The 26,588-nt window shown below is 41.9% G+C and overlaps 2 protein-coding genes across 3 annotated transcripts; both read left to right on the top strand.

Annotated features, from left to right (window-relative positions):
- Nucleotides 1-333: 333 nt before the first annotated feature.
- On the top strand, nucleotides 334-13,144 carry LOC133152303 (solute carrier organic anion transporter family member 3A1-like). Of its 2 annotated transcripts, XM_061275818.1 has the most exons (10): nucleotides 334-808; nucleotides 3,024-3,483; nucleotides 8,342-8,440; nucleotides 8,582-8,848; nucleotides 9,012-9,176; nucleotides 9,245-9,443; nucleotides 9,538-9,673; nucleotides 9,764-9,936; nucleotides 10,088-10,152; nucleotides 10,433-13,144. In XM_061275818.1, the coding sequence occupies exons 1-10, from the start codon at nucleotides 638-640 to the stop codon at nucleotides 10,810-10,812; spliced, it is 2,115 nt and encodes a 704-aa protein (XP_061131802.1). In that variant the 5' UTR covers nucleotides 334-637; the 3' UTR covers nucleotides 10,813-13,144. The 2 variants fall into 2 exon arrangements, with proteins under 2 accessions (XP_061131802.1, XP_061131801.1); XM_061275817.1 differs by having other exon boundaries at nucleotides 9,538-9,936.
- A 3,390-nt stretch (nucleotides 13,145-16,534) lies between these two features.
- LOC133152348 (COUP transcription factor 2-like) lies at nucleotides 16,535-23,131 on the top strand. Its single transcript, XM_061275883.1, has 3 exons — nucleotides 16,535-16,958; nucleotides 18,897-19,424; nucleotides 21,429-23,131. The coding sequence occupies exons 1-3, from the start codon at nucleotides 16,538-16,540 to the stop codon at nucleotides 21,701-21,703; spliced, it is 1,224 nt and encodes a 407-aa protein (XP_061131867.1). The 5' UTR covers nucleotides 16,535-16,537; the 3' UTR covers nucleotides 21,704-23,131.
- Nucleotides 23,132-26,588: the final 3,457 nt, after the last annotated feature.

Raw genomic sequence — 26,588 nt, 5'->3', positions numbered from 1 at the left:
AGACCATCAGCATCATCACTTAAAAATATTATCAGATGATACGAGACGACCCATTTAAGAGGTGTTAATTAATTTAAAACTGCGTTTGAAATGTTTGTTATTGCTCTCAACATTTACAAAACGGGGATGACAGACTCACTGTTCTATATACTGTGTTGGATTAGGTTGTGGAGGGTGTACCTAATGAAGTGTCCACTCCAGCTGTTATTATTGCACGTACCTGAATCCTGTGATCAACGACGCTAGCGACGACTATGATGATAATCGGGGGGGGGGGGGGTCTGAGCACGTGTCGACGGTTGGGCGGAGCATAGTCATCCTTTGGCTGCCTGGAGGACGCAGAGGATGCAGCTCGGACCCAGCCTGACCAGTAGCTGCCGGTCCCTGCGGATGGCGATGTTGTAACATTGCGGATGCGGGAAAACGACCATTAGACGGCGTCGCTGACATCGAACCAATGACGCGCGTGATGCCGAGTGGTCCACATCGGCGCCTCTAGCCCGGGGAGAGGTCCTCGATCCTCTCTCTCGCCGCCTCGCTGTGCTGCGTGTGCGGTCCACGGGGCGCCGGATGATCCCCGCCCGGACCCGCTGACGATCCCTCTGCGGCCGCGCGGAGCCTCAGGCTACATGCAGAGATGCAGGTGAAAAATCAGATGTGCAGCGAGCGCATCTCCGGCAGCGGCGACGATGACCCAGAGCAGGACGACGTCAGCCAAAAGAAGACCTCGTGTTTTTCCAACATCAAGATATTCCTGGTGTCGGAATGCGCGCTTATGCTGGCGCAGGGTACCGTGGGCGCTTATCTGGTGAGTGACTTTCCTTTTGCATCCTCATGCATTGCTTGTGTTGTGTGCGCGTCCTTCAAACGCGCAGACAAGGCCGCGCAATCGAGTCATAAGAACGAGCACCAAACGGAGAGACGAGGCCTGTGCAGCTGCCGCATCGCAGCTTCTCCACGTTGTTGTTTGTGTTTCCAAATGACGCCTTGCGCGAGGTCTACAACCTGCCGCCCTAGTGCAGGATGTCGTAGCAGCCTGACCTGTCTAGGGGGTTCTTAAAGTCTAGACGCTGCACCAAAAAAAAAAAAAAAAACATCATAGGATCAAAGCCAGCCATTAGTTTCCAAAAACAATTGGATTCATTAGAGACTTTTGTTCATTGGTGTGAAATGTAAGTGTGACCGATGTGCCCTGGTATTGGTTGTAGCACACCTTTCACCCTAAAAGTCACCTGGGATAGATTCCAGGTCACACATGACATCATTAATATAAACGATAAGTGATGCTCATTGAGGTACAGCAAAGGGTGGGGGTATTGTATGCATTTGTACATAGGTTTTAATAATCAGCTTTATTTTTTCTGCCATAAATTTGCATTAGCTTCACAAAAATCCATGTCAGTCAGGCCTTACCAATGATGTCATAGTTGTTGAGTTGAAGCCCTTCCTTTGTGGGTGTCATAAACATTTGACTCCATTGAAGCTACGCTTACACATTTGGCATCGTGGATCAGTGGTCGCCCAAAACAACCCTGTTTGTTACCTTTGGGTTGGGATGTAAACGTATAGTGACAACATGGGAGACGTTACAATGCGCGTGTAGCCATTGTAGCATGTAACAGCGGAAACTGTTACGTCATATGACAATGCTTGGTGGCAGAGGACAATTATGGGGCAATTTTGCATTCTTGCTTAGTGGGGTGCCATGAGATTTTTAAATAAATAAATAGAGAGATAAAAAAATAAAGTTGGGCGTGTGTTTGTTGACATGCTGACCTTGGCACAGAGAGCACACTTTGGGAAATGGAAACACTTTACATCTTTAAATGTCGTTTCCAAACGCAGGATCAATTTGCAGCCGCACTCGTCCTTGAACTCTGGCCAAATCAAAAGTGCACTTCCCGTAACCAAGCTATTTCATCTTTTATTAAATACTTTCTGTTTTGTGTCTGTCGTTGAAGGGCAGATGCATTTTCTCTACATTCGGAATGTTTGAGGGTCATCACCGGACCGTTATTTTTTTTTTCTTCTTTGGTTTGCTCAGAAAATAAATAAATGTTAAAGAAGCCAGCTAAAATAACTCTTTATATAGATTTTAGCCATATAAAATTGCTTATTCTTCACCAAAACACTCCAAAGTGGTGTTTTCAACAAACAGGACCTCACATTGTGACGTCACAAAGCGAGTAGCAACCTAAACACACGCCCAATTTCTCCGAGCAGCTGTCCTTGCAATTTGAGTTCTCAAGTGGCTGTTCAGATTTTGGTGCGTCAAAAAGGTCCACGTTTCCACGAACTCCCGATAATATGCTCAAGTACTTGTCATTGCTGTTTGGTTCACTGACCGTTTTCTTTCCATGAAGTTTTGAGATGTCGTACTTTGTGAGCGGTATTTGAACGCATCTCGCGAAGGCGTTGTTTTCCGGATTAGAAAAATCGCCAACAAAATGAGTCGGATTTCAGAAGAAAAAAAATAGATCGCCATTGTGCCAAAGGTAATATAGAATCGTCTATAACGTTGGAATGCTCAAAATATCTATTTACAACGGCATTTTTTTAAATGTGTAGTCTGCACTGAATTGGCCGCGAGCCACAGATTAGTGAAGTCGTCTAATTATAGCCAATCCAGACACAAACATTTACCAATTTATTCTTTTCAATGCTTATATGATGTGCAAAGTGGCAGAAGTACAGTGTTAGTGTACAAAAAATAACTAGCAAAAGTCAAAATAGAGATTCAACTAATTTCCTTGGTAAAAGTAAAAATGCACAAACTCTGAAATTAAAAAAGGTCAAAACAAATACAGGTTTCTTAATTTCCAGATCAGAATTTTCCACCTCCATTGGTGTGAGAAAAAGCCAAGGGAAAAAAAATACTCAATTTCAGTACAGATACGTAAAAATCTGCAGTACAGCAATACTTTTATTTTTTTGCCACCAACTCACAAGTCATTCATCACAACAGCAGCTGACCTTTGCACTTCCTGCTCACTCCTGATCTTCTCTCTGCAATTTCCTGCCAGGTGAGTGTCCTGACCACGCTGGAGAGGCGCTTCAACCTGCAAAGCGCTGATGTGGGCGTCATCGCCAGCAGCTTTGAAATCGGGAACCTGGCCCTCATCCTTTTTGTCAGCTACTTCGGCGCCAAAGCTCACCGGCCGCGGCTGATCGGCTGCGGCGGCATCGTCATGGCGCTGGGGGCGCTTCTGTCCGCCCTGCCTGAATTCCTCACCCACCAGTACGAATACGACGCCGGCGACTCATGGCACGCGGAGGACGGCCGTGACGTCTGCTCCAACAGCTCGCGCTCGGACAACAACGACTCTGCGTACAAGTGCGGCGACCGGGCCAACACCAACATGATGTACCTGCTGCTGATCGGCGCTCAGGTGCTGCTTGGCATCGGCGCCACCCCCGTCCAGCCTCTCGGGGTGTCCTACATTGACGACCACGTCCACAGGAAGGACTCCTCTCTGTATATAGGTAAGTCGGAATAAGCAAAGTTCATATCATGAAAAAGTAGCCGCTATCCCTTAGGATAACTCAAATTAAATTTGAAAAAGCATTTTTGTCGATAACAGCACGGATGTTTTGCATCATCAAACACTAAAACCCCAAAGGAAATGGATGTGCTTGTCGTTTTTAGTTTTTTTTTTTTCGCTAAGACAAGATAATGATCTGCCGGGTATTTTGTACACTTAATTCCACAAAGGACACACGCTACATCCTGTCTACCAAAGTTGCTAAGGCAACAGTGCAGAGGCAGACAGGGAGTGAGGACGCTCATGTTCCTCTTCATCTCGGAGGGACTGAATCACAATGAGACCAAATAGAAAGTAAATGAAATAAAAAGCCGTATAGAACGTTGCAAATCGTCCTCTACGTTCATGTTTCCCCGATCGTCATTGAGCCGTATTGGAAAAATCACACGGCACATCCATGAGATAAGGATAAGGATGAGATTTGGATTTGGGCAGGTTTGTTTCAAACACAAAGCTGATGTGCTTGCAGGAAGCCATGACGCATTTTGTTGTATAAATTGCAATGCAGGTTTATTATACCTTCGGCTGTTTAATGGACAGAGCAGCTGACTTTGTTTTTTTTAACCTGGCCCATTTATTTATAATTGTCCCCCCCAAAATTGGTAGATTAATATTATGTATCCACATTGTGATTAAGCATTTCATTCATTTACCTATATTAAATAACAAATAAAAATATCATGATAAGAATTAAATTATCATTATATTGACTTATTGGTTAATTAATTATGATGACTACATTTTAAATAATTTGTTGATTGTAGTTGATAAAAAATAGCAAAATAAAAAAATGTACTTGTGTTTTTATGGGGAAAAAAATTCAATAAGGAAATGAGACAGAATTATTTATTTGTATTATTTATTATAAAGCCAAAAATTGTATTATGTTGCCTATGATACTCTTTGCTCCAGCCCTTAATTTTCACTCCGCTCCTCCATTTCTTTTTTTTCTTCTTCTTTTTTCCCTAACAATGGCTCTTTGGTCGCTCATTGTTTTGCGGATCTTGGAGCGCCAAGACACGGCTGGTGTGTAAGCCAACCTTCTGAATAATGCAGTGTGACACAGAAGCAGTTAGGAGTTGTTTAGCAAACACGGCAGCCCACCATGAAATATTAAGTGCAAACACTTGGTGCCGAGAAGCCAAGGCCACCCGCAGGCGCCTGGTCGATCGATAACGGCCTCCGAGCGGGATTTAGTCCACCGGGAGCACTCTGGCGACTACTTAGTACTTAGCGATCGAGCAAGGTGAGGTCACCCACAATGCACCTAGTCCACTCCGTGTCTATGCACAACCACATCCATAAATCGTTTCAATATGTTCAAGTTGCAAACTTGGTCACAGTATGTAGGAAACTCTTTACAACTGGAGGCGTGACGATTAGTCGACCATTAAATCGATTGTCAAGTTAATCCCTATTGATTTTTTTGATAACCGATTAATCGTTTGGATACCGATTTTAATTTACAATTCAGAATCCTCCGAATTTCAACCTTTTCTTTTTAACCTGGAAAACAATGCTTAACATTTTTGCAGATTTCCCCAACATGATATGGATCAGAGCATTAACTGAATCCAAATAATTTTTTGGTTTTTATATCTTTAGACACAATGGGGTCACAGTAGCAAAAACTGTCCTCATGGGAGAACCTCGGGTGTTGCTAAACATGAAATGGAATTTTAGCGTCTGTTGTCATTCATTTATATTGGTCCAAACATATGTACTGCACGTTTCGTTGTACAAAGCATTTCAAATGAAGAAGAACGCAGTGCACGAGAGGATGCTAAGCAACAATAGACGTGTTTATAGTAGCAGAAGAAAGGCACAGCATCTCTCCCTCTCCTCCTTTCCCGGACGTAATGCGTGTAAAAAGCTCTACCAAGCCACTGCAACAAAATGTTTGCGCCGAGGAAGCGGCGGACGCTGACTCAGCACTCAGCCTGGCTTTTCATTGGTGCACCTTTGCCAGCGTGGCTTGTGAAATGATTAGTGTGACCTCATCCCTCTTACACAACACGACCACCGGCCAGCACCTTTGACGCCTTCGTCACTTCATAATGCCGTTTTTTTCAAATAATAGCCACCTCTTTTCGACACCACACCCCAATTTGTAGCAATGTGCGTGATATTATGAGCTATATTTTTTCTATTTTTCACCTTAAAACACTTCCCAGGTCTTACCTCAAGCACTTCACTGTGCAATCGAGTAAGTGCTGCTTATCGGAAGCTTACGCTGGTGGCTAAAGCTAATCTCTCCATTCAAAAGCTCGGCTTACATTTTTGCCTTTGCTGTAGTGTTTCGCCTCAATGTGCCACATACAAAGTAAATAAATCGATTGGTCGATTGATGGATCATTTGATTGATCCAACCATATTGTTGGTATCCAACAAAACAATTGGCATAATTTCAGATTGTTTATATATTTTTTGTATTATTATTTTCTATTCAAGCAGTTACCGTAATTTTTGGACTATAAGTCGCGTTTTTTTTCATAGTTTGGGTGGGTGGGGGGATGACTTATACTCAGGAGCGACTTATATACATATATATGTTTTTTTTTTCACTTTTTGGGGCATTTTATGGCTGGTGCGACTTATACTCCGGTGCGACTTATAGTCCGAAAATTACTGTATGTTGAAATATTACCAAAATAAGTATTATCAAAGGAAGTGACTATCTTCCTCCCTGTTGTGATTTGTCCTTTTCAAATCTCTCTCATCACCAAGCTCCCTGTAGGCTCTTCTTTGTTTGTTGACCTTCCCTTCCTCTCTTATTTATTCAAGTGGACAATCTGTCAAGCTGCCACCTGCAAATGTCTGACCAACACTGAAACAACAGCAGAAGGCAGAAGTGATGTTTTTAGGGGGGAGAAATAGCGGGCAAACAATGGATCCGATCACTTAGCTAGGCATTCATGCCAGTAAAACTAAACTGCTTCATTGAAGGCATAATAGAATAAGAATTATAAATAGTACAGATGGTATTAATTGTTTTTAATCATTAGAAATCGCCAAACTAAACCTGGTTGCAGTGATACCACCATGTTGCTAGGCAGAATTCAAGGGGCTAGCTAATAGCTGCCCCATCAGTCGATTTACACATTTACAGTGCCTTGTTGCCTGGCATAGTTCATAAGGTTCAATCCGAACTACCTCATTAGCCAATATAAAATAACAACAAAATCAATCCTGTCCATTAGCTAGCAAGATCAAGAAATGGTATCTGTTGTCAATCCAAACAGAACCCTAACCAAAGCACAACCGTTGTTTAAAAATTAAGTGCACCTTGTTGTTTATCTGTTTTCCCCTATTTTACACATAAAGTCACATGAAAACGCACGCACACACAAAATTGGGATTTTCTCACCCCGAAATTGTAAATGTGTATTACGTATTCAGTCAAATCCATGCTGGATGTGGTGGGGCACTGACCCAAACCTTTTGCATTTTAACATCACTTAATGTTTTGAAATGACTTTGAAGCAGAACTATAGTACGTAGTACAGCTAAAATTCTGATTTACCGTTGAGTGATTGTATTTGTTATTTGGCGTAATGGCACAATGTTGATTTGTGGTGCTGCTTCCTTCTAATGTGTTTTCCAATGTCCTCATAAAGGCCAGCGTTGATTCTTCCGGTGTCATATTCCACTGATTGCCTCTCACATCTGCGGATGTTGCCGCAACATCAATAAGAGATTTACGTTGGTCTCGGAGTGCTCATTCCAGGTTTTATAATGCTATGCGACTGAATTCGAACAGACATTTAATATGTTGAATGGGGGCCTTAATTGGGTACATTTGACGTTGGAGGTTTATGAGAAGGAATGTTATAGAGTCTAATACAATTTGTGGTCGAGATTGTTGACCACGCATTGTATTATGTTCTTGTGTCACACTGAGATCAGTCCAAATATTAATAATCATACCCTTGAAATTAATGTCAATCACCTTATTGCATTTCAATGAGTCTCCAAAAATTATATTGCAATGCTTATTCCCAATGTTGCTTGCTGAAATATTTAATCATACAAATGTTTTTTTTATTCATTCATTTATTAACTTTATGGTTAGTTCATTAATTGTAAATAATACGATAGTGAAATAATTATTTAGTTAATTTTAATGTTTTAAATATAAATATTACACTGAAAATATGAAAATAAATAATTGTTTTTTTTTTAAATCCTCTTGTGCAAATCAGACATTTTTAAAAATCAAACATGACACAAAGGCTTGCTGACCCCTGTTTGAGTACTTGATGTCTACTTGATGTATGAGCAATCACTTTCGTGGGCCCACCGTGGTCAGACAACTTGAAACTTTAGACAACTTCCTCTTTGATTATTTATAGTGGTGCAGGCTTATGAATAAATAATTGACTTCACCTTACACACAGTTCAAATACATCTATCTCACCAGGAGACATGACAAAGGTCAAAAAGGTTATACAGAATACATCAATCATTCAGTAAAAGCAGACAAATCATGGGACATTAGAGGTGTATGATAATAAAGATAAGTATGCTACATCTGTGTATAGAATATAAATGATGGTGACATATTTTAAATGTGATGTAAATGTGTTACATTAACATTTTAATGTAAACAATTGAACATGACTGGTTCAATAGCTAATCCAGAATACTGTCAATTGGTACGTGATCACTGAGTGGATTTGAAGACAGGCTCCATTTTGCGTCACAAATACAAACCCAGCCTTGGTTGAATAGCGCCATCTGCTGTACAATGAGGTGAATGCACTCTGATTTGCATTCATGCTGGTGTTGTTGTCTTGCAGGTATTTTATTTTCCACTTTAGTGTTTGGGCCTGCGTGTGGCTTCATCTTAGGTTCCGTCTGTACCAAAGTCTACGTTGATGCCGCCTTCATTGACACCAGTGAGTTTGTCTTTTTTGTGTTTATTTATCGTTACTGAGCACTAATACGGCACACTGGTTTATACAACTGCTCCAGAGGATGAATGAATGATATTTTCTGTCCACTATAATAAATTGAAACGGTCCTCTTGTCCCTTGCAGGTGAACTGGACATCACCCCAGAAGACCCTCGCTGGATCGGGGCCTGGTGGGGGGGCTTCCTCCTGTGCGGTGCCTTACTCTTCCTGTCGGCCCTCTTCATGTTTGGCTTTCCTCAGGCCCTGGATGAGCAGGGCCTGGATGGCGGCGGGGAGAGCGAGCAGGCCATGCTGCCTTCCCCTCTCAGCCTGGACTACCAGGACAAAGTGCGGGGGGGCATCCACGGCTTCGACTTGAACAGCGGACTCTCTGTATGCCAGCATCTCAGAGGTGCAGTACACTTGAAATATTTTGCTACGTTAGCAATGTATAAGACAAACTTCTGAACCGCACTCCAAAATTAGTGGGCTGAATATTTACTGTGACCCTACTGTAACTTTGCAGGGAGCAACTACTAATATCCTCCATTTTGAATTGTTTGTTTTTATTGCAGTGATCCCGCGAGTGACCAGGCACCTTCTGTCCAATCCCGTGTTCAGCTGCATCACACTGGCGGCCTGCATGGAGATTGCCGTGGTCGCCGGTTTTGCCGCTTTCCTGGGAAAATACCTGGAGCAGCAGTTCAACCTCACCACCTCTTCGGCCAATCAGCTACTTGGTAGGCGGGGCTTTGGCCTCTCACCCGTTCTTAGCCATTGTCGCTAGCTGACGTTGGTTTGGGTTCAGGCATGACAGCCATCCCGTGCGCCTGCCTGGGCATCTTCTTGGGCGGGTTGCTGGTGAAGAAGCTGAACCTATCGGCCTTGGGCGCCGTACGTATGGCCATGGGCGTCAACCTGGTGTCCACGGCCTGCTACGTCTCCTTCCTTTTCCTGGGCTGCGACACCGGCCCCGTCGCTGGGGTGACGGTTGCCTACGGTAACGAGTAAGTCAGGTCATAAGCCCGTTTTCGTCACGATGGATGCGTCGTGACGTTCTGCGCTATGACTCCAACTCGATCGCCGTGACATGTTTTGCAGGACGCTACGGCACTGGCAGCGACCCGATTCTCCTTGCGTCAGCAGTTGCAACTGTTACACGTCCTCGGTGAGCCCTGTGTGCGGCTCCAACGCCGTCACCTACCTCTCCGCCTGCTTCGCCGGCTGCACCAAACCGGTGAGTGAGCACACGCATGCTTTGGACCTCATGTACAATCCGGACGCTGCACAAAACAGATCCTTGACGGCCCCACCGACTGTTTGTCAGAACCTGACAGGTTGCGCGTGCATATCGAGCAGCGCCGAGGAGGCGGTGGCTTTGCCGGGCAAGTGCCCGAGTCCGGGCTGCCAGCAGGCCTTCCTCACCTTCCTGTGCGTCATCTGCCTGTGCAGTATGATCGGAGCCATGGCTCAGACGCCCTCCGTCATCATCCTCATCAGGTCAGGATGGGGAACTCTAATGTCCAAAGTGTGGACCGGTACACAGTAATGCCGATGGAAAGCAGCAGCTTGTGTCCACCAATTTCTAAAGAGACTTTTTTTGGACCTCGACTGTTCTGAACTAGAATGTTGATCCTTCTGGCTTCTTTAGGACGGTGAGTCCAGACCTGAAGTCCTACGCCCTGGGGGTCCTCTTCCTACTCCTGAGACTTATCGGTCAGCTGACTCATAGCAACACACTCTGAATTTGTATTTTTTGGGAGCTAAAACAGTCGATGCTGGAACGACCTTAGAAAACTATTTGTTGACATTTTTAGCAAAAAATTTCATCAGCAAAACAAAGCAAGCAAGTTGTTTGCCGAAAAACAATGTTGTCATTTTTATATCTTATAAAGGATATAAAGTTTAAGGGCACTGCTGTTTCTTTTTAGCTAGCTCGCTAGGTAGCTTACTAGACAGAGTGTTAATAATAATACTGTAACTTCTGCCACTCCAGGTTTCATCCCGCCGCCGCTGATCTTCGGCATGGGCATCGACTCGACCTGCCTGTTCTGGAGCTCTGTGTGCGGCGAGAAGGGCGCCTGCATGCTGTACGATAACGTGGCCTACCGCCACCTCTACGTCAGCATCGCCATCGTGCTCAAGTCGTCAGCCTTCGTCCTCTACGCCACCACCTGGCAGTGCTTGAGGCGCAACTACAGGAAGTACATCAAGAGCAGCGAAGGCTACCTGACACCCACCGAGCTCTTCTCCTCCAACGTGACTCTGGACCGCCTGGGCAAGGAGTCGGTCCACTCGGACGCCGCCAGCCGGACCAAGTTCGTCTTCAACCTGGAGGACCCGGAGCCGTCCGACAACATGGAATCGGTCTTGTAGTCGCCACGGTTACGCGACCGGCGGGATTCTCCTCATCAAGAGCCTCATCTTCTTCTTCGCCGCACACAAAGGTTGCACTAAACTCATTTTCATTTTTTACTGAAGGATGGACATACTTGAAATTAATTCTGTCTTATTTTGCAAACTTAACAGCATTTATGTCAAGCGTAATATCGCCACTGTCCAACTAAATGCATGTAGCGCTACATTTTTAGCTGCCGAAAAAAACATTTTGGGGTTTGTCTGGAGAAAAAAAAATCCAACAATTTGCTTTAGCGACAAAAAAAAAAACTTTTGGTTTGGCTCAAGACAAAATGACTTAAAGAAAATTCATTTTCATACAATTTGGAGATTCCTGTTTTTTAATTGGACATCCTTCATATTCATCTAAACATAAATAGGTTTAGAATTCACCATTAGACATAATAATTTAAATAAGATGCTATTATAACTTGCGTATTAATGTGAAAATATTTTAATTAGACAATTTTATATTAGTCATAAAACTGCTATTGATGACATTGATTAGATTAGTCTAATTTATCATTTGTAGCGACTCAACTAGCAATTAAGTGACAAGTTGTGACACTTGAATAGGGAATTTGCACATTTAGTTTTGACGCAAATGGATTTTATCCGTGGTTTATTCATAAGAAAGAGATTCCTGAAAATTAACACATGAAATTTTGTACCAGGGAGAACGCCATCACACTCGCAGTGGAACCTCTTAAGTCCATTTTGGATTTCCATAGAATTAGTCAAACTGCTGATTGCTTAAATGAACTTTTACATTTTGTAAGTGTAATAAAAAATTGCAGTAACTTTAATGACACTAATGCTAGTATCATACTGTTTTTAATATAATGTCACTTCCTCAAAGGAAGTTTTAAAGACTACAATGGAAAACTATAATTCTTCTAAATTGGTGTCCTGTCAAATTGGACTTTTGAGGTTCTACTGTGTTCCACAACACCTTCAATGTAGCGTGTTGTCATCAGTGTAGCAATCAGCACCGCCTGTGTGCCACAACACAACATCATCCTCATAAAAAAAATATATATATATATCCCAAAACTATCCAAAACCGGGACGTACCATATCCGCCGTGCGTGTGTGTGCGTGTGTGCGTGAGTGTGTGCATACAAAGTGCCAAAGTGACGCATCATCATGGACCAACACCACAAACCTCCTCCAGCTTGTATGTAGCCTTTCTGCGACATATTAAGCAACTTGTTGAGTGTCCGTGCTCTAGAGGAAATAGGATGTCCTCACTGTTGCTAGGTAGAACTTTCATCAAGTGGACGTGCTCTTTTCTGTTTGCATCCACGCCGCCGAAAAACTCGGCGGATACATAAGAGCAAACCGACTTTAGCGTGCCTGGAACGTCCTTGACGACCCATGTTGTCGTTGCCGTGACAACACCGGCTAAAAGAAAAAGTAGACGCTGTTTTTCTTTTCGCACTTTAAATGTTTTTTGCCTTGTGATGCGAAAAAGTAACCTTTAGAACAGCAATGCCTTTTTTATCGTGCAAGTACTAATGAAGATTTCTTCATATTCAACATTTTTCAATACATTTAAAACCATTCACAAAATTCATTACATCTTGGTAGATAAGAAGGTTAGGTTGGGGAATTCAACCAAAAATATTTTGCTAATGTAAAAATTGGCTTTCAGCAAAGAAATAAGAGTTTACACAACTAATAATTTCTTGGATAGTTCCCCAAATTAAAATATAAGAACAAAAAAAAAAAAAAACTCAGCTTCTCAACTTCAAACTGTTCAGCTCATTCAAAATATTTTGGGAAGAATTTTTCAAATCCCTCAAATTACAACATTTTTCATGACAACATTCCCAAATCAATAGCTATGTTTTATTTTTGAATCCCCTATCATTTCATCAAGCTTTTTTCATTTTTTATTTTTCCCTCATTTTAGTTCATTGCACAACATTTCTGTTTTGCATCAGCTCGTTCTACAGAAATTGCATCCTCTAGTTGTGATGATAAAATGATGCTTTATTTTTATGAACGTGCATTGTGGGGACCTGGTAACAGGTTAACCTTTTTTTCTTTTCTAGCAAATTGCACGCAGAGTTTACTTTGGGGATGATATTGAATGAATTAATAATAATTAAACAGAGGAGGGGAAAGGGGCATTTAAGTAGAAAAATTCACTTTTTTATATAATTTAGATTTTTTTTTCAATTACATAAATTTGTATTTATTAAAAAAAAAAAAAGCTTTATGTCCTGTATATTATTTGGAAAGGATTACGATGATTGTATGTTCATTGTATATAAATTAAATATACTATTTTTGCTTTTAATATTAAGACACCCTTTGCTTGGTTATTGTTACAGGAGAAAATACTTTCCGGGGTGCCATTTAACAGCACAAAATAGTTCTTTTCTGAATCAAGTAATACGTTTATGTTCCAGACCAAAATGGAATAAATAATCTAGTGAAATACTGCCATAGCATGTTTTATAGCATTTCTGGCAATTAATTTGAACCAATACAAACACATTTAAATGCATATAACTTATTGCAACCAAGCAAGCGCAACGGATAAAAATATTGTCAAGTACAGTGCAAACAATGAAAAATGTTCAAATAATTAATTATGCCCAAAATGTATATTATAAAACCAATCGACTGCAGTTTTTTTTTATCTGTAGGCGTAAAAAACTGGATTACAGAGGTTAACTTGTAAAACTAGGCCATGCGCATGACTTGAGTGTCATATTTCTCCTTCATCTACTTTTAAAAATTTACACGACCGCAGAGTAAATTGGGTACCACCATCTAGTGGTCAGGAATGGAATTACATCCAGAATCAACAAGTACTAGAATAACATAAGAGTTACTAATTGTACAAAAAATTCACTTAAAAGCAAGACCATCATTCCAGAACCAGCGATTGGGGCGGATTTACTGCAATCCACAAAATAAGAAAGCGTGTGTATGCGATGTCATCATTAAATGTATATCAAAGTAGAGATAAGATTGGTTGTGACAGCCCTTATATCCGCTGGTTCACCACCACAATCTCATTCCCGCCATGGATGATCAGCGGTCTCAAGCGGTACCTCGCCTCGTGGAAGACGGGTCGGGGCCCGGTCGCCCCAGGTCGTGACGTGGCTCGGGCGGGGGTGTTCGGCGGGGCGGCGGCACAGCCAGGCGGAAAGCACGCCATTCTATGTCACAAGTGACTCTAAGGTCGTGTCGCTGTTTGGGCGATTGACTCGATGACTCGAGACTGGACGGCAAAGACGCAGCTGACAGACAAATGTGTCTTCCACTCGTCTTCACTTTTCAAGCGCTCTGGCCTCCGCAACCCGCGGCCCACCTCGCCGTGACCTTGGCCGTCTGTCACGCACAGCTACACGCCCAGTAACATTTTTAATGTTGTCTGAGGACGACAGCACAGTGAGGTGTGCTTAGCACGTTTCCCTCACATATTGTCAGATTTGCGGTACGGCGCCATGCAATCCTCCACACGCCGTTTGTCTCTAATTGGCCATCTGTCAATACACATAATTATAATACATAATCATAATACAGACATCCATCCATTCACATGGGAAGACAGATAATAAAACAACATTCACAAACAAGTGTTCTTTATCGTCTGCAAAGAATTAGTGCTAAGTTGTGTAAAGTATATCCTCATTACACTGCCCCCCAGTGGCCAAGGTTTGCACACAAGAAGGAGCGGCACAAAACTGAAGCAAAAAAAATGCAAAAACTCTCATTCTATACATTCAGTTTAATTGTCATTACTGTTTGAGTTTATAAACTAGAACACACAGTTGTTAGTTGTACTATGTTCGTCTTGGTTTCAATTGTCAATTATTTTACTGGTTCTTTTATTACAAAATATTTGTTTGTGATAAAAGAACCAGCAAAATAATAGAACACACAGTGTTATTCGCTTTAAAAAATAAATAAAAAAGAACACAATACAAACATCCTAGTTGGGTGTTCATGCAAGCCAAGAACAGATTAAAGACATTTCCTTTCATTTCAGGCAAAAAATATTTTGGGTCAAAATTTCATTTATGCTATTATAGCAATTACAATATGCACGCAATACTCACGATCGAAACATCACTTTGTCCATGTGAGAATGTCGGCAAGTCAAGTGGGATTGGTTGCACCTGGCTTGCCCGTCGGTGGTGAACACGCTCGTGTCAGTCTTTGCGAATCACGCTCACCGCTGCTTAGCGACCTTGAAAATCACCCGTGTCACTCGTGCCCAGTGGCCTTAGTGCCACATGTCTGATCACGTCACCGCCGGTAACCCATCCAAAACTTTCAAGGCAGATGTTCAAAAATCCTCAGTGCTTGTTCATTCAATGTGTTTTCATACCAGCACATCGAAATCCAAAAGTCATCTGGACACACAAATAAAATGCATACATTCACGTATTTTAGAAGTTCAGGTCTATGGCGATGTACATTAAGTATCATAATATATTTCCCATGTGCTTCCTTTTGTCCTTTATGCCCCCGCTTGTGTCCACATGTCCTTTTTGTGTGACCATACTTCCCCCTTTGTGTTCCCCCTTGTAAGTTTTTTATTTGCCTCAAGTCAAGTGTACTCTATATGTTTCTCACTTTTGTTCCAACTGTGGGCCCCACGGGCCTCCGTTTTTCCCTTGTGTCCTATTTGTGTGACCCCAGCACCTTCCCACCACCCACACGACATCTGTGTTCCCATATTGACCCCCTTCCCTTTTGTATCTTATAGACTGTCCCCTATGTCCTTTTTCCTAACTGGGCCCGTGTTAGTGTGTGACAACATGTCTGGATGCGGTGCCTGAGGATGTTTGTAGCAATGAGTCAAACAGCATTTACACACGACTTAGCATCAACGCACATCGGCTTCTGAGGATGACATTTGGATGACTGCATCTTCATATAGGCAAGCGCACACAATGCACAACAAAACAAACAACTGCTGTACACTGCGACAATCCGGTGGTCCAAATAGGTGAGTAAAGTGTTTTAGTTTGACACTTTTCTGCTTGAACAAATCGTGATGGTGACATTTTGACCCTGAAACAGATTAAATGCATTATTTACTTGAACCCAAATAATCTGCTCTAAGGCCAAACTGTCACCATAATATATATTTTTTCTAGCATTCGCTGTGGGGACACATTGTGTGATGCACTACTCCTTGGTAACACCAGGGGGCGTCATGTCACTGCTGTAGTATAGAACTCCAGATGCAAGTCATGTGATCAGTGAACCCACGCAACTATTCACACACAAATGCGCACGAACATGAACTCACACACCCACTAACAGTCTCACACACGCACTTGCACGCACACACTCGCTTTAACCACGCCTCCCGTAAAACGTCACAGCTGATGATGTCACTTGTCCGATTCAATCCTGGAGCCAAAAGAAAACACCATCAGACCTCCACGCACGCTTTCTCTCTTCTTTGCGTGCTACTCAGGAACCGATTGGGGGTACAAGGCCTGTCTGGAGAGCCGGGTAATAAGCGGGAGGACCTGGAAGTGGATTGTTTATTTTATTTATTTTTTACAGATAGGATTAGCTTATTGGGTGATCTCCACGCACGCTCTTCTTTCGCTGTGGATGGCACGCGAATGAGCGGCTTTGATTTTTTTTTTTGGTCACTTTCATCCTAAGTGGAGGTGACAAGGAAAAGCGAGAAAGAGTGCAGGAGGAGGGAAGTTTGACGGACATGGCGATGGTGGCGTGGAGGAACCCCGAGGAGGGGACACTCTCTTCCCCGATATCGCATGTTGCTCCCTTGGGTCTGCCGATGCACATGAACCCACCGTCGGAGATGCCCCGCGTTGCAGCACCACCCACCGCCGCCACCACCAACACTAACAATAGTTCTTCTTCGTCGTCCTCGTCGTCGTCGGACAAGCAGGCGAGCGCGCACATCGAGTGCATCGTGTGCGGTGACAAGTCCAGCGGGAAGCACTACGGCCAGTTCACTTGCGAGGGCTGCAAAAGCTTCTTCAAGCGCAGCGTGCGCCGCAACCTGAGCTACACCTGCAGGGCCAGCCGAACCTGCCCCGTCGACCAGCACCACCGCAACCAGTGCCAGTACTGCCGTCTCAAGAAGTGCCTCAAAGTGGGCATGCGGAGGGAAGGTACGCGCCGGTAGCATTCTTTATTATGACGTGGATTTCTGAGCATTTTCAAGTGCTTCGAAGCATTCCAACTTCAAAATGTTGAGCACATTCAATTTGGCTTTATTCTACATTTCCTGTGAGAATTCCGAAAATTTGACATCATTCCATTTTTTTATGAAAACATTCCCAAATAATGAAGGCGTTTTGTAAAATGTACCTTTTCCTTCACCATTTCTTAATTCAAACAATTTCACACTGTTTTTGAAACATGTTAAAATTATAACGGTAATTGGCTGTATGTCAACATAGTGCAGTTCAACATTTTTTCCGAAGGATAATCTTAGTTTGCAGCTTGGTGACAAAGGAAAAAGTTACTGGTATGTGTGGTATCTATTTTTTAACGAAATCGTTATGTGATACTTTTATTTTTCATTATTATTACAATCCTTCAAGGAGAAATTCTACTTCCCTTTATCGTTTCATCCTGTAACATTCAACTTCATGCATTAATTGGAATACAATGTGTTAACTTACTACATTATTTAGGAAAAAATAACCTGACAAGTCAGTATTTCTTTAAACACGTAAAAAACAAATTAACTCCATTTATTCATGGGTTACATTTAAAAAGTTGATTTTAAAAAAATCTAGAAACTGAATTGCGTTTTTCAAGATTTATATTTAATCCAAACAATAGTATTTCTGGTCCTGTATAATCTTTTGGGCAAAACGTGGCCGTTACAGGGCTAAAATGCGTTGACTTGTTGATGTTTATTCCCTATCAAATTGATGAACTGGGATTAAAAAAAAAAAGTGGTTATATTTGTTTTTTAAAAAAAACGTATAAACAATGTAAGAGGAGCCATATTTTGATAAGGTTATTCTCACTCAAAATGGACGCCATAAAACGAAAAACCATGTGATTCATCTCAGCCAATCAATGCTGACAGAAGATCCACTACAGTATTATTAAATATTTGTATATATATATTTTACAGACATATGCTTTTAAAACATTTTAAAAGTAAATAACATATGTAGCCAATTTAATAATTGATTACCATAATAGGCCATAATTTGGTTAGACATTTTGTGAAGAAAACAATATTGAGTTTGACAAAAAGTTTTAATTTAAGATATATTATAGACAAAGCTTTAATTTAAATTCTGTATTTATAATTACAAAAATAGCTAGGAAAGAAAACACAAATGACGTTAAAAATGAAAGCAAATGCAGTCACATGCGTGGGTGCGCGCACGCGTGTAAATTGTATCTTGCGTTACCACCCGAATATCACCAACGTATTGATCCGAATCATACCAATGTAAACAAATATTTATCAATCATAGCAGTGAAAATTACTTGTAGTTGAAAAGATCCCCCAAAAAGGCGCGTGTGTGTGTGCGTGTGTGGTAACTACCCCGAATGATCATCCAAATATCAACAATGTATACATGATCGGAGTTTGACTCATGCATAAATATATATCTGTATCGAATCCACATTAGTGAGTTTCGATGCAGCAAAAGTTTCGGTTTGGAATTGAGGAGGCGGGGCATGGGTCTGTCAGTCGGTCCCTGCGCGTGTGCGTGAATGGGGGGGCGGGGGTGAAACCAACCGGGACGCCAAGAAGACAGCCAGTCCTAAATTTAGCACCTCTCCAAACCCCCCTCTGGCGTGATGGCGGAGAGACTCGCACGCGATCCAGAACCCACTTTAATCCTCTCCCGTCTTGTTTCAAGTCTGGTTTGTTGGCATCTTTCGAGTGCAGTCCGTCATATTAAATACATGGCGCATTAATTTTTATGGCATGATGAACTAGTTCATTAGTAGTGTTATGGAACATTTAGAGTTGATTTATGGCAACATTTGTATTGCTTCTGTTGTTTTATTTCAGTGATGGTAAATTTCAATAGCCATTTATTTCTGTCTGATTGATTGGATTCATTTTCTAGCGGTGCAGCGAGGCCGGCTCCCCCCGGCGCAGTCGTTCCACGGCCAGTTCTCCCTGAGCACGGGGGAGCCCCTGCAGTGCCACTCGTACCTGTCGGGCTACATCTCGCTGCTGCTCCGGGCCGAGCCGTACGCCACGTCGCGCTTCGGCTCGCAGTGCCTGCCGGCCGGTGGCTCGGTGGGCATCGAGAATATCTGCGAGTTGGCGGCGCGCATGCTGTTCAGCGCCGTGGAGTGGGCCCGGAACATCCCCTTCTTCCCCGACCTGCAGGTGTCCGACCAGGTGGCTCTGCTGCGGCTCACCTGGAGCGAACTTTTCGTACTTAACGCGGCGCAGTGCGCCATGCCAGTGCACGTAGCGCCGCTACTGGCCGCCGCTGGCCTGCACGCAGCCCCCATGTCGGCCGAGCGCGTGGTGGCTTTCATGGACCACATCCGGGTTTTCCAGGAGCAAGTGGAGAAGCTCAAGACTCTGCACGTGGACTCGGCCGAGTACGCCTGCCTTAAGGCCGTCGTGCTATTCACTACAGGTACGTGACCATTTAGCATTATTAACGTGGTATTTTATTACCTGGCGTGGCAAATGCACTTCCATAGGTGACGTAGTTTAAAGCAACCTAACTGCAAATATTTGTTTTTATTTTCATTTCATGATATGTTTGAAAGAAAAACAAGATAGCAAGTCACCAGCCCATGCACCCTCGCTCCATGTGACGTCACGAAGACAGTGTGACCTAAAGATTATCATTGTGTAAATTGATTTATAATTCCTTATATGCAAAATGTGAAAAGTGATAATGATCATCAACATTCACTCTTAAATTGTATATACTTAAAATATAAATATATATATATATAATGTATACATATGTATAGAAAAGTAGAACTAATCAATGAATAACAAGTGTCCAGAATCTATCAAATCCATGCGATAAATGATGCATGTGGTTTTAAATACAAAAAGTAGTGGCATCTTATGTAAGAGCTTCCGTCAAGGCAGTCACCCTACTTGACCCAGTTGAACCTGACCGCCCTTAAAGGGACAGGCCGCATTTCATGTGGCATGGATGACATGGAATTAACTGCATCAGTCATGTCGTGTGGAAGGAGACTCAAACCGTTATCTTTTATTTGCTATGAAATGTGGTGTAGTTTTGTTTTGTGGCATACTTGATATAATTTTGTGTTGTTTTATGGAGTCTAAAGATGCTTCGGGGTATTGAGTCTGTGGTACTAGGCTCCCTAAAGAGACAGGAAATATTTTATTTCTTATATTTAAGGGCAGTGTTGATTTTTGAGCTCTGAATAATGTTACAGTGGTGTACAATAATATGAAATGCAGTTTTTAGGAAGAAAACATCTGCTCTTTCTTTTGGAGTGCAAAAATGGATGGAAATATTTTGTATTTACTGTTGTTATGGCGCATTATTTAAATATATTTATTGTTATTTTAAAGTGTCGTTAAAGTAGATTTATTGTATTGCTCATTTCTAGTGCGTAGATATTTATGTGTAGTTTTATGGGACAGTAAAATAACTTTTTGTGCTTGTAATTTTGTGGCCTGTTTAATGTTATGTGCTATTTTAAGCATAGTATATTTACTGTGTTGTTTTATAGCAAATATTAACATTATTATTTTATTATTATTATATTATTTTATGGTACACTTAAAGTGCATTTATGGTGCTGTTTTGTGGTTTATTGTGAATATTGTAAGGTATCAAGTAGATTTTGATGTTCTATGCCATAGTCCTTGTTTTGCTACAGCCGGTTCTTGTACGCTTGCATTTGGGTCGACATGAGTCGTGTGGACACGTGTTATCAAAGTGGGACACATGTCAGCGTACGGGAATGCTCTCCGCTTCTGCTCCTACCATGTCCTACATTTGACGGCGGCCATCTTGGCGGTGGCGTGCCGAGCGAGCGGGTCAAACGAGGTCGAGCTGGATGTTTATCTCGGTGGCGGCTTGCAGCTTTGTTGTTGTCGTCTCGTACGTTCATGCGCCGTTGATCTAGTGGAATCGCAGACCCCATGAAGTGATTTCCTGTTATTTAGTCTGATGCCCTAATATCATTTGGGAAAAGTTCGAGTTTGATGAGTTGTGAGCAGATGCCATCTTTGAGTTGACATTTAAATCCACTCACCAAGATGAAATATCATTGCCGTGTTGTATTCTTTGAATGAAAATCTGTCAAATGATCAAATGGAAGCAAGTGCAAGAAGCTTGTGTAGTTTACATGCATTTTTTAAATGAATTTACAGATTATAGCTTCAGAACTCACTGGGTAGTTCATCTCAGTGCAGATGGACAATAACCCCGAATACATCTTGCAGGTTTGAACTCATTTTGTGTGACACTCAAGGCATATTTATAAAAAATAGTCATCACCTGAATAAGAATTTAAATCCAATTTCCCTGAAAAGGTGACATGACCTGCGACCCCCGTGGGGACAAGCATTTGTTTCCACACAATATTGACACATCTCTTTCTATTCCTTTTCTTGTTCTTTTATCGGTTCAATGCCTGACCAGACGCATGCGGCCTGTCGGACTCGGCGCACGTGGAAGGTCTTCAGGAGAAGTCTCAGTGCGCGCTGGAGGAGTACGTGCGCAGCCAGTACCCGAACCAGCCCAGCCGCTTCGGCCGCCTGCTGCTGCGACTTCCGTCCCTGCGCTCCGTGTCGTCGGCTGTCATCGAGCAGCTTTTCTTCGTGCGGCTGGTGGGCAAGACGCCCATAGAAACGCTCATCCGCGACATGCTGCTGTCGGGCGGCAGCTTCAACTGGCCTTACGTGCCCGTCCAGTAGCGCCCCTCTGTGGGGGGAGGTTGACTCAGCTGAGGTAATATCGTCTCTTCCAGGATGGACTTGCACAGCCTAAGACATGACATTGGAGAGACACAAAATAGATATAACGTGCGCATCAAAAACTGATTTGCGGCCACTAATCTGTGTTTTTTTTTGTTTTTGTTTGTTTTTTCTATTTTTTTTTTTCTCCAGCTATTTGCTGAAACACTCACCCGTTCGCAACGTTGTAAGTATTGTGTGCACATACAATATTATTTGTTTTATATCATTCCCATGAACAACTTTAGTCCTAGATGTAAAATAATGGAACACAGGGTTTTCTTATCTTTTTTTTAAAGGTGCGCTCCATTTGAGTTGACAACTGTCTAGGAATGAGATGAATTTCATTTTGTGAGCACATTATGCCTATTTCATGGCCACAGATTAGCACTTTGTGTGCACATTTTATCTATATTGTGGTAAAAACTATCCCACACACCCCCCGTCCTGTCTGTGGCTTCGAACAAACTTTTCCTATTTGAGATTACTGGACATTTTTTGCAGTGTTGTAAAAGATGTATTGCCCCATGTGTGTATATTTATCATAGTTGTCATTTAAAAAAAGAAAGTTTTAAAAAGGCAGCAGGGCTTTTTCAAGATATTTGTTGTTGTGTGTTTGTCAATATATTTCTTCTTAATTTCCAGAGATGGCACTTTTTTCTGTTAAGGACTAAACAAACAAGTAACATTTTACACGAAAAGCACGCACAACCTAGCAATTAGCTCAATTTATATAGCAAGAATGAAATTGAGTATATCAGTAATGTCATTACTTTTTGGAACAGCCAGTTAAAAAGCAAACCTCTACACATTTTGTTACTTTTATATTTTTATTTATTTATAATTGTGTGTGTTTTTTACACTGTTGTTGTTTGGTTGAAACACAAAACTGATGGGGAAAAATGTAAAACTCAATTTGGAGATATTTTTTATTCGACAGCAACGATGGAATTTCTGAACAACAATAACTCTTTTTTATTTTTGAAATTATCAACCAAATGTATTCGTTTGATTTTTACTCCACAACATGCAAATATCCAAAAATTCAATAGAAACGTGCAAAAAGATGAGAAAAAAAATATTTCTTTTTTCCAATTGGTGACTGAAAGAAATCATTCATTATTCAAAGAACAATTTCATAGACTTAAAAGTCATTAAAAAAATCGTCAAAACTCACACCAACCAACAATATTAGGGACTTGAAAAAAAAAATCATTTTATTTACAATGAAAATATTGTAGTAATATATTGTGTTATTATCACGGCTTGTAAGACGTGTATATTGTCCTTCTTGAGATTTTTCGTTTCCAAGTAAGTAACGACATTGCTCATTGCTGCGCGCGCGCGTGTGCGCGTGTGTGTTCTTTTTGGACAAACACTCATGTTCTGTGAAAGCATATTTGTTTAACATAATTGCTACTGTGTTAAATTATAACTCATCATTTGTACAAGAAATAATGATAATAAAGTGTAATTGATTTTAACACATGTAAACATGTCATTTTCACACTACATACACGCGCACGTATGAGTAACTTTTCACGTGTGTGCGTGTGTCTGTCTGTGTGCATGTGCGCGCGTGTGGATTAAACAGCTTCTTCGCTTTGGGGGCGTAATGAGGGCCCCCCTAGGGGCTTCTGTCACTCCACTTTAGCCTGAGAAGCTTGACGCTGTGGTTCCACTGGGGGGTCCGGGGCCAAAGGGGAAAACATGGACGGCGGGGGAGCACCGCTGCTTTTTTTTTTTTTGTAACACACACATTTACACGGTTTGATGCAGGAATCAAACTCACGGTAGTAATGTGCATTCCAGTACTTTTAAGTGAACTGAATCTTTAGAATCTGATTATTATTATTATTACTATAATTGTTTTTTTTGTTTTTTTTTAAATAAACATTTATGTTAAAACTGGTCTGGTGTTTTATTCCTTGTTTTTACATTCGCCAATTAAAACATAAAAATCAGACATTTAGTTAACTGCTTTATATGACGTGTTTTACGTTGTTATAGGAGTTGGTGTCCCCCAAAATAACAAATGTCGCCAAAACGGATTTTTTTGTTCAACCTTTTATTCAAATACAAACACATTCAGTATAATAACACCATCAACTACAATCCAACAAATACAAAATCAAAACATCAATGTCGGCATAACGTGTGTCGGTTGGCATAGCAGCAACGCTGTTTGTCACTCACTCGTGAATCTTTGCCAACGAACCTGAAAATGGCGGTGTACCTAATAGAGTGTCCGAATGACGTCACTGATCCAACAGCCAATCAGAAAGTGGGGGTGAGGGCGGGTGTGGCACTTTTCACTTTCAGTTAAGCTTTGGCCATGATTTTTCCCTAATGAACTGGCCTGTTATTAGGTACACCTGAAAATGGCGGTGTACCTAATGGAGTGTCCGAGTGATGTCACAGATCAACCAGCCAATCAGAAAGTGGGGGTGAGGGCGGGTGTGGCACTTTTCATTTTCAGTTAAGCTTTGGCCATGATTTTTCCCTAATGAACTGGCCTGTTATTAGGTACACCTGAAAATGGCGGTGTACCTAATGGAGTGTCCGAGTGATGTCACAGATCAACCAGCCAATCAGAAAGTGGGGGTGAGGGCGGGTGTGGCACTTTTCACTTTCAGTTAAGCTTTGGCCATGATTTTTCCCTAATGAACTGGCCTGTTATTAGGTACACCTGAAAATGGCGGTGTACCTAATGGAGTGTCCGAGTGATGTCACAGATCAACCAGCCAATCAGAAAGTGGGGGTGAGGGCGGGTGTGGCACTTTTCACTTTCAGTTAAGCTTTGGCCATGATTTTTCCCTAATGAACTGGCCTGTTATTAGGTACACCTAAAAATGGCGGTGTACCTAATGGAGTGTCCGAGTGATGTCACAGATCAACCAGCCAATCAGAAAGTGGGGGTGAGGGCGGGTGTGGCACTTTTCACTTTCAGTTAAGCTTTGGCCATGATTTTTCCCTAATGAATTGGCCTGTTATTAGGTACATCTGAAAATGGCGGTGTACCTAATGGAGTGTCTGAGTGATGTCACAGACCAACCAGCCAATCAGAAAGTGGGGGTGAGGGCGGGTGTGGCACTTGTCACTTAAACCAGGGGTGTCGACCTCCAGTCTTCAAGGGGCCGCGTTCCAATATGTTTTCCAAGTTACGCTCGTTAAACACACCTGCGTGAAAAGTTTTAGCTTCTTTCACGTTCTACAGGAGCTAAAACTTTTCACGCAGGTGCACTTAACGAGGGCATCACACGGACACTCCATTAGGTACACCGCCGTTTTCAAGTGTACCAAATAACAGGCCACTTTATTAGGGAAATATCATGGTCAAAGGTCACAGGTGTCAAGCTCTAGTCCTCGGGGCCGCGTTCCAACATGTTTTCCAAGTGACCCTCGTTAAGCGCACCTGCGTGAAAAGTTTTAGCTCCTTTCACGTTCTGCAGGAGCTAAAACTTTTCACGCAGGTGCACTTAACGAGGGAATCACACGGATACTCCATTAGGTACACCGCCATTTTCAAGTGTACCTAATAACAGGCCACTTTATTAGGGAAATATTATGGTCAAAGGTCACAGGTGTCAAGCTCTCGGACTTGGGGCCGCATTCCAACATGTTTTCCTGATTGGCTGGTTGATCTGTGACGTCACACGGACCCTCCATTAGGTACACCACCTACCTAATAACTTTATGCATTTTTTGTACGTGTCAAGAATGTGTATTTGACTACTTGCTCTTTATTTTGGGGACACCAACACATATTACACAACGTATACATATTGTCATATCAAGCAGTTAACCAGTTTTGTTTTCATGCCGAAAAAAATAAAAACAAGGAATAAAACACCAGACAAGTTTTAACAGGTTTTAATGTTTATTAAAATAATAATCATCATCATCATGTTAAAAGTACATTTCAAACCAGCAATCTAATGTGAAATTGCAGTAGATATATTGGCTAACAATATTTAGGCGTATATATGCGTACACGTTATTTTAAAACTACTATTTTGTTTTCATGCCCAAAAAATTAAAAACAAGGAATAAAACACTAGACAAGTTTAAACAGGTTTTAATGTTTATTAAAAAAATAAAATAAAAATAAAAATAAAAATAATCATGTTAAAAGTACATTTCGAACCAGCAATCTAATGTGAAATTGCAGTAGATATATTGGATAACAATATTTAGGCGTATATATGCATACACGTTATTTTAAAACTACTATAAGTGTTATAAAATGAAGATCTCCCAAAGAGAAGCATAATCCCCCTTGTTGCAAGGCAGCGCATCCCTTCATGCAATAAAGTTAGCCGTTAGCTTGGAGAAAACGCGCATAAAAGAAGTGATGCTTCAGTGAATGGTTCTTTTTTTCCATGGCACATCGTAAATCGACATTCTGGCTTGCATAGTTCACGCCAGAAGACGCAACACATTCACTGACTGATCCGTTGATGCACGGGAAGGCAGTTCACCCATTAACTCGTTCGCGAACGCGAAAGTCAGGATTCGTTCCCTCACTGATCCGTTCTCGCGATGAACGGGAAATGCAAATCACTCGTTCACTCACTGATCAGTTCAGTTGATGAACGAGAAATGCAATTCACGACTCGTTCGGGAACGGGGAGTTATGTCATTTTCTTCTTCGTTTTGTTTTACGGCGAGGTGGCACCAGCTTCAATGTGCATTCTGACACCTACTGGTCAAGCCGTATGAACTGAAAAAAGAACGAATCACTTTAGGAAGTGATTCGTTCACTGAAAATACTCGTTCCTTTGAACGAATCGTTCACTCACGAGCCAACACTAACTCACGGTAAGTGGACCCCCACATCTTCAGC

Source organism: Syngnathus typhle, linkage group LG4 (assembly GCF_033458585.1).
Source record: "Syngnathus typhle isolate RoL2023-S1 ecotype Sweden linkage group LG4, RoL_Styp_1.0, whole genome shotgun sequence".
Classification (NCBI taxonomy): domain Eukaryota; kingdom Metazoa; phylum Chordata; class Actinopteri; order Syngnathiformes; family Syngnathidae; genus Syngnathus; species Syngnathus typhle.
This window is presented reverse-complemented; position numbering and strand designations above follow the sequence as displayed.

Coding starts and splice junctions, on each gene's coding strand:
- LOC133152303 (XM_061275817.1), top strand. CDS start 638: ATGCAGGTGAAAAATCAGATGTGCAGCGAGCGCATCTCCGGCAGCGGC. Junction 9,177..9,244: donor TTCGGCCAATCAGCTACTTG/GTAGGCGGGGCT, acceptor GTTTGGGTTCAG/GCATGACAGCCATCCCGTGC. Junction 9,937..10,087: donor TCCGTCATCATCCTCATCAG/GTCAGGATGGGG, acceptor TGGCTTCTTTAG/GACGGTGAGTCCAGACCTGA.
- LOC133152348 (XM_061275883.1), top strand. CDS start 16,538: ATGGCGATGGTGGCGTGGAGGAACCCCGAGGAGGGGACACTCTCTTCC. Junction 16,959..18,896: donor AGTGGGCATGCGGAGGGAAG/GTACGCGCCGGT, acceptor TTCATTTTCTAG/CGGTGCAGCGAGGCCGGCTC. Junction 19,425..21,428: donor CGTCGTGCTATTCACTACAG/GTACGTGACCAT, acceptor ATGCCTGACCAG/ACGCATGCGGCCTGTCGGAC.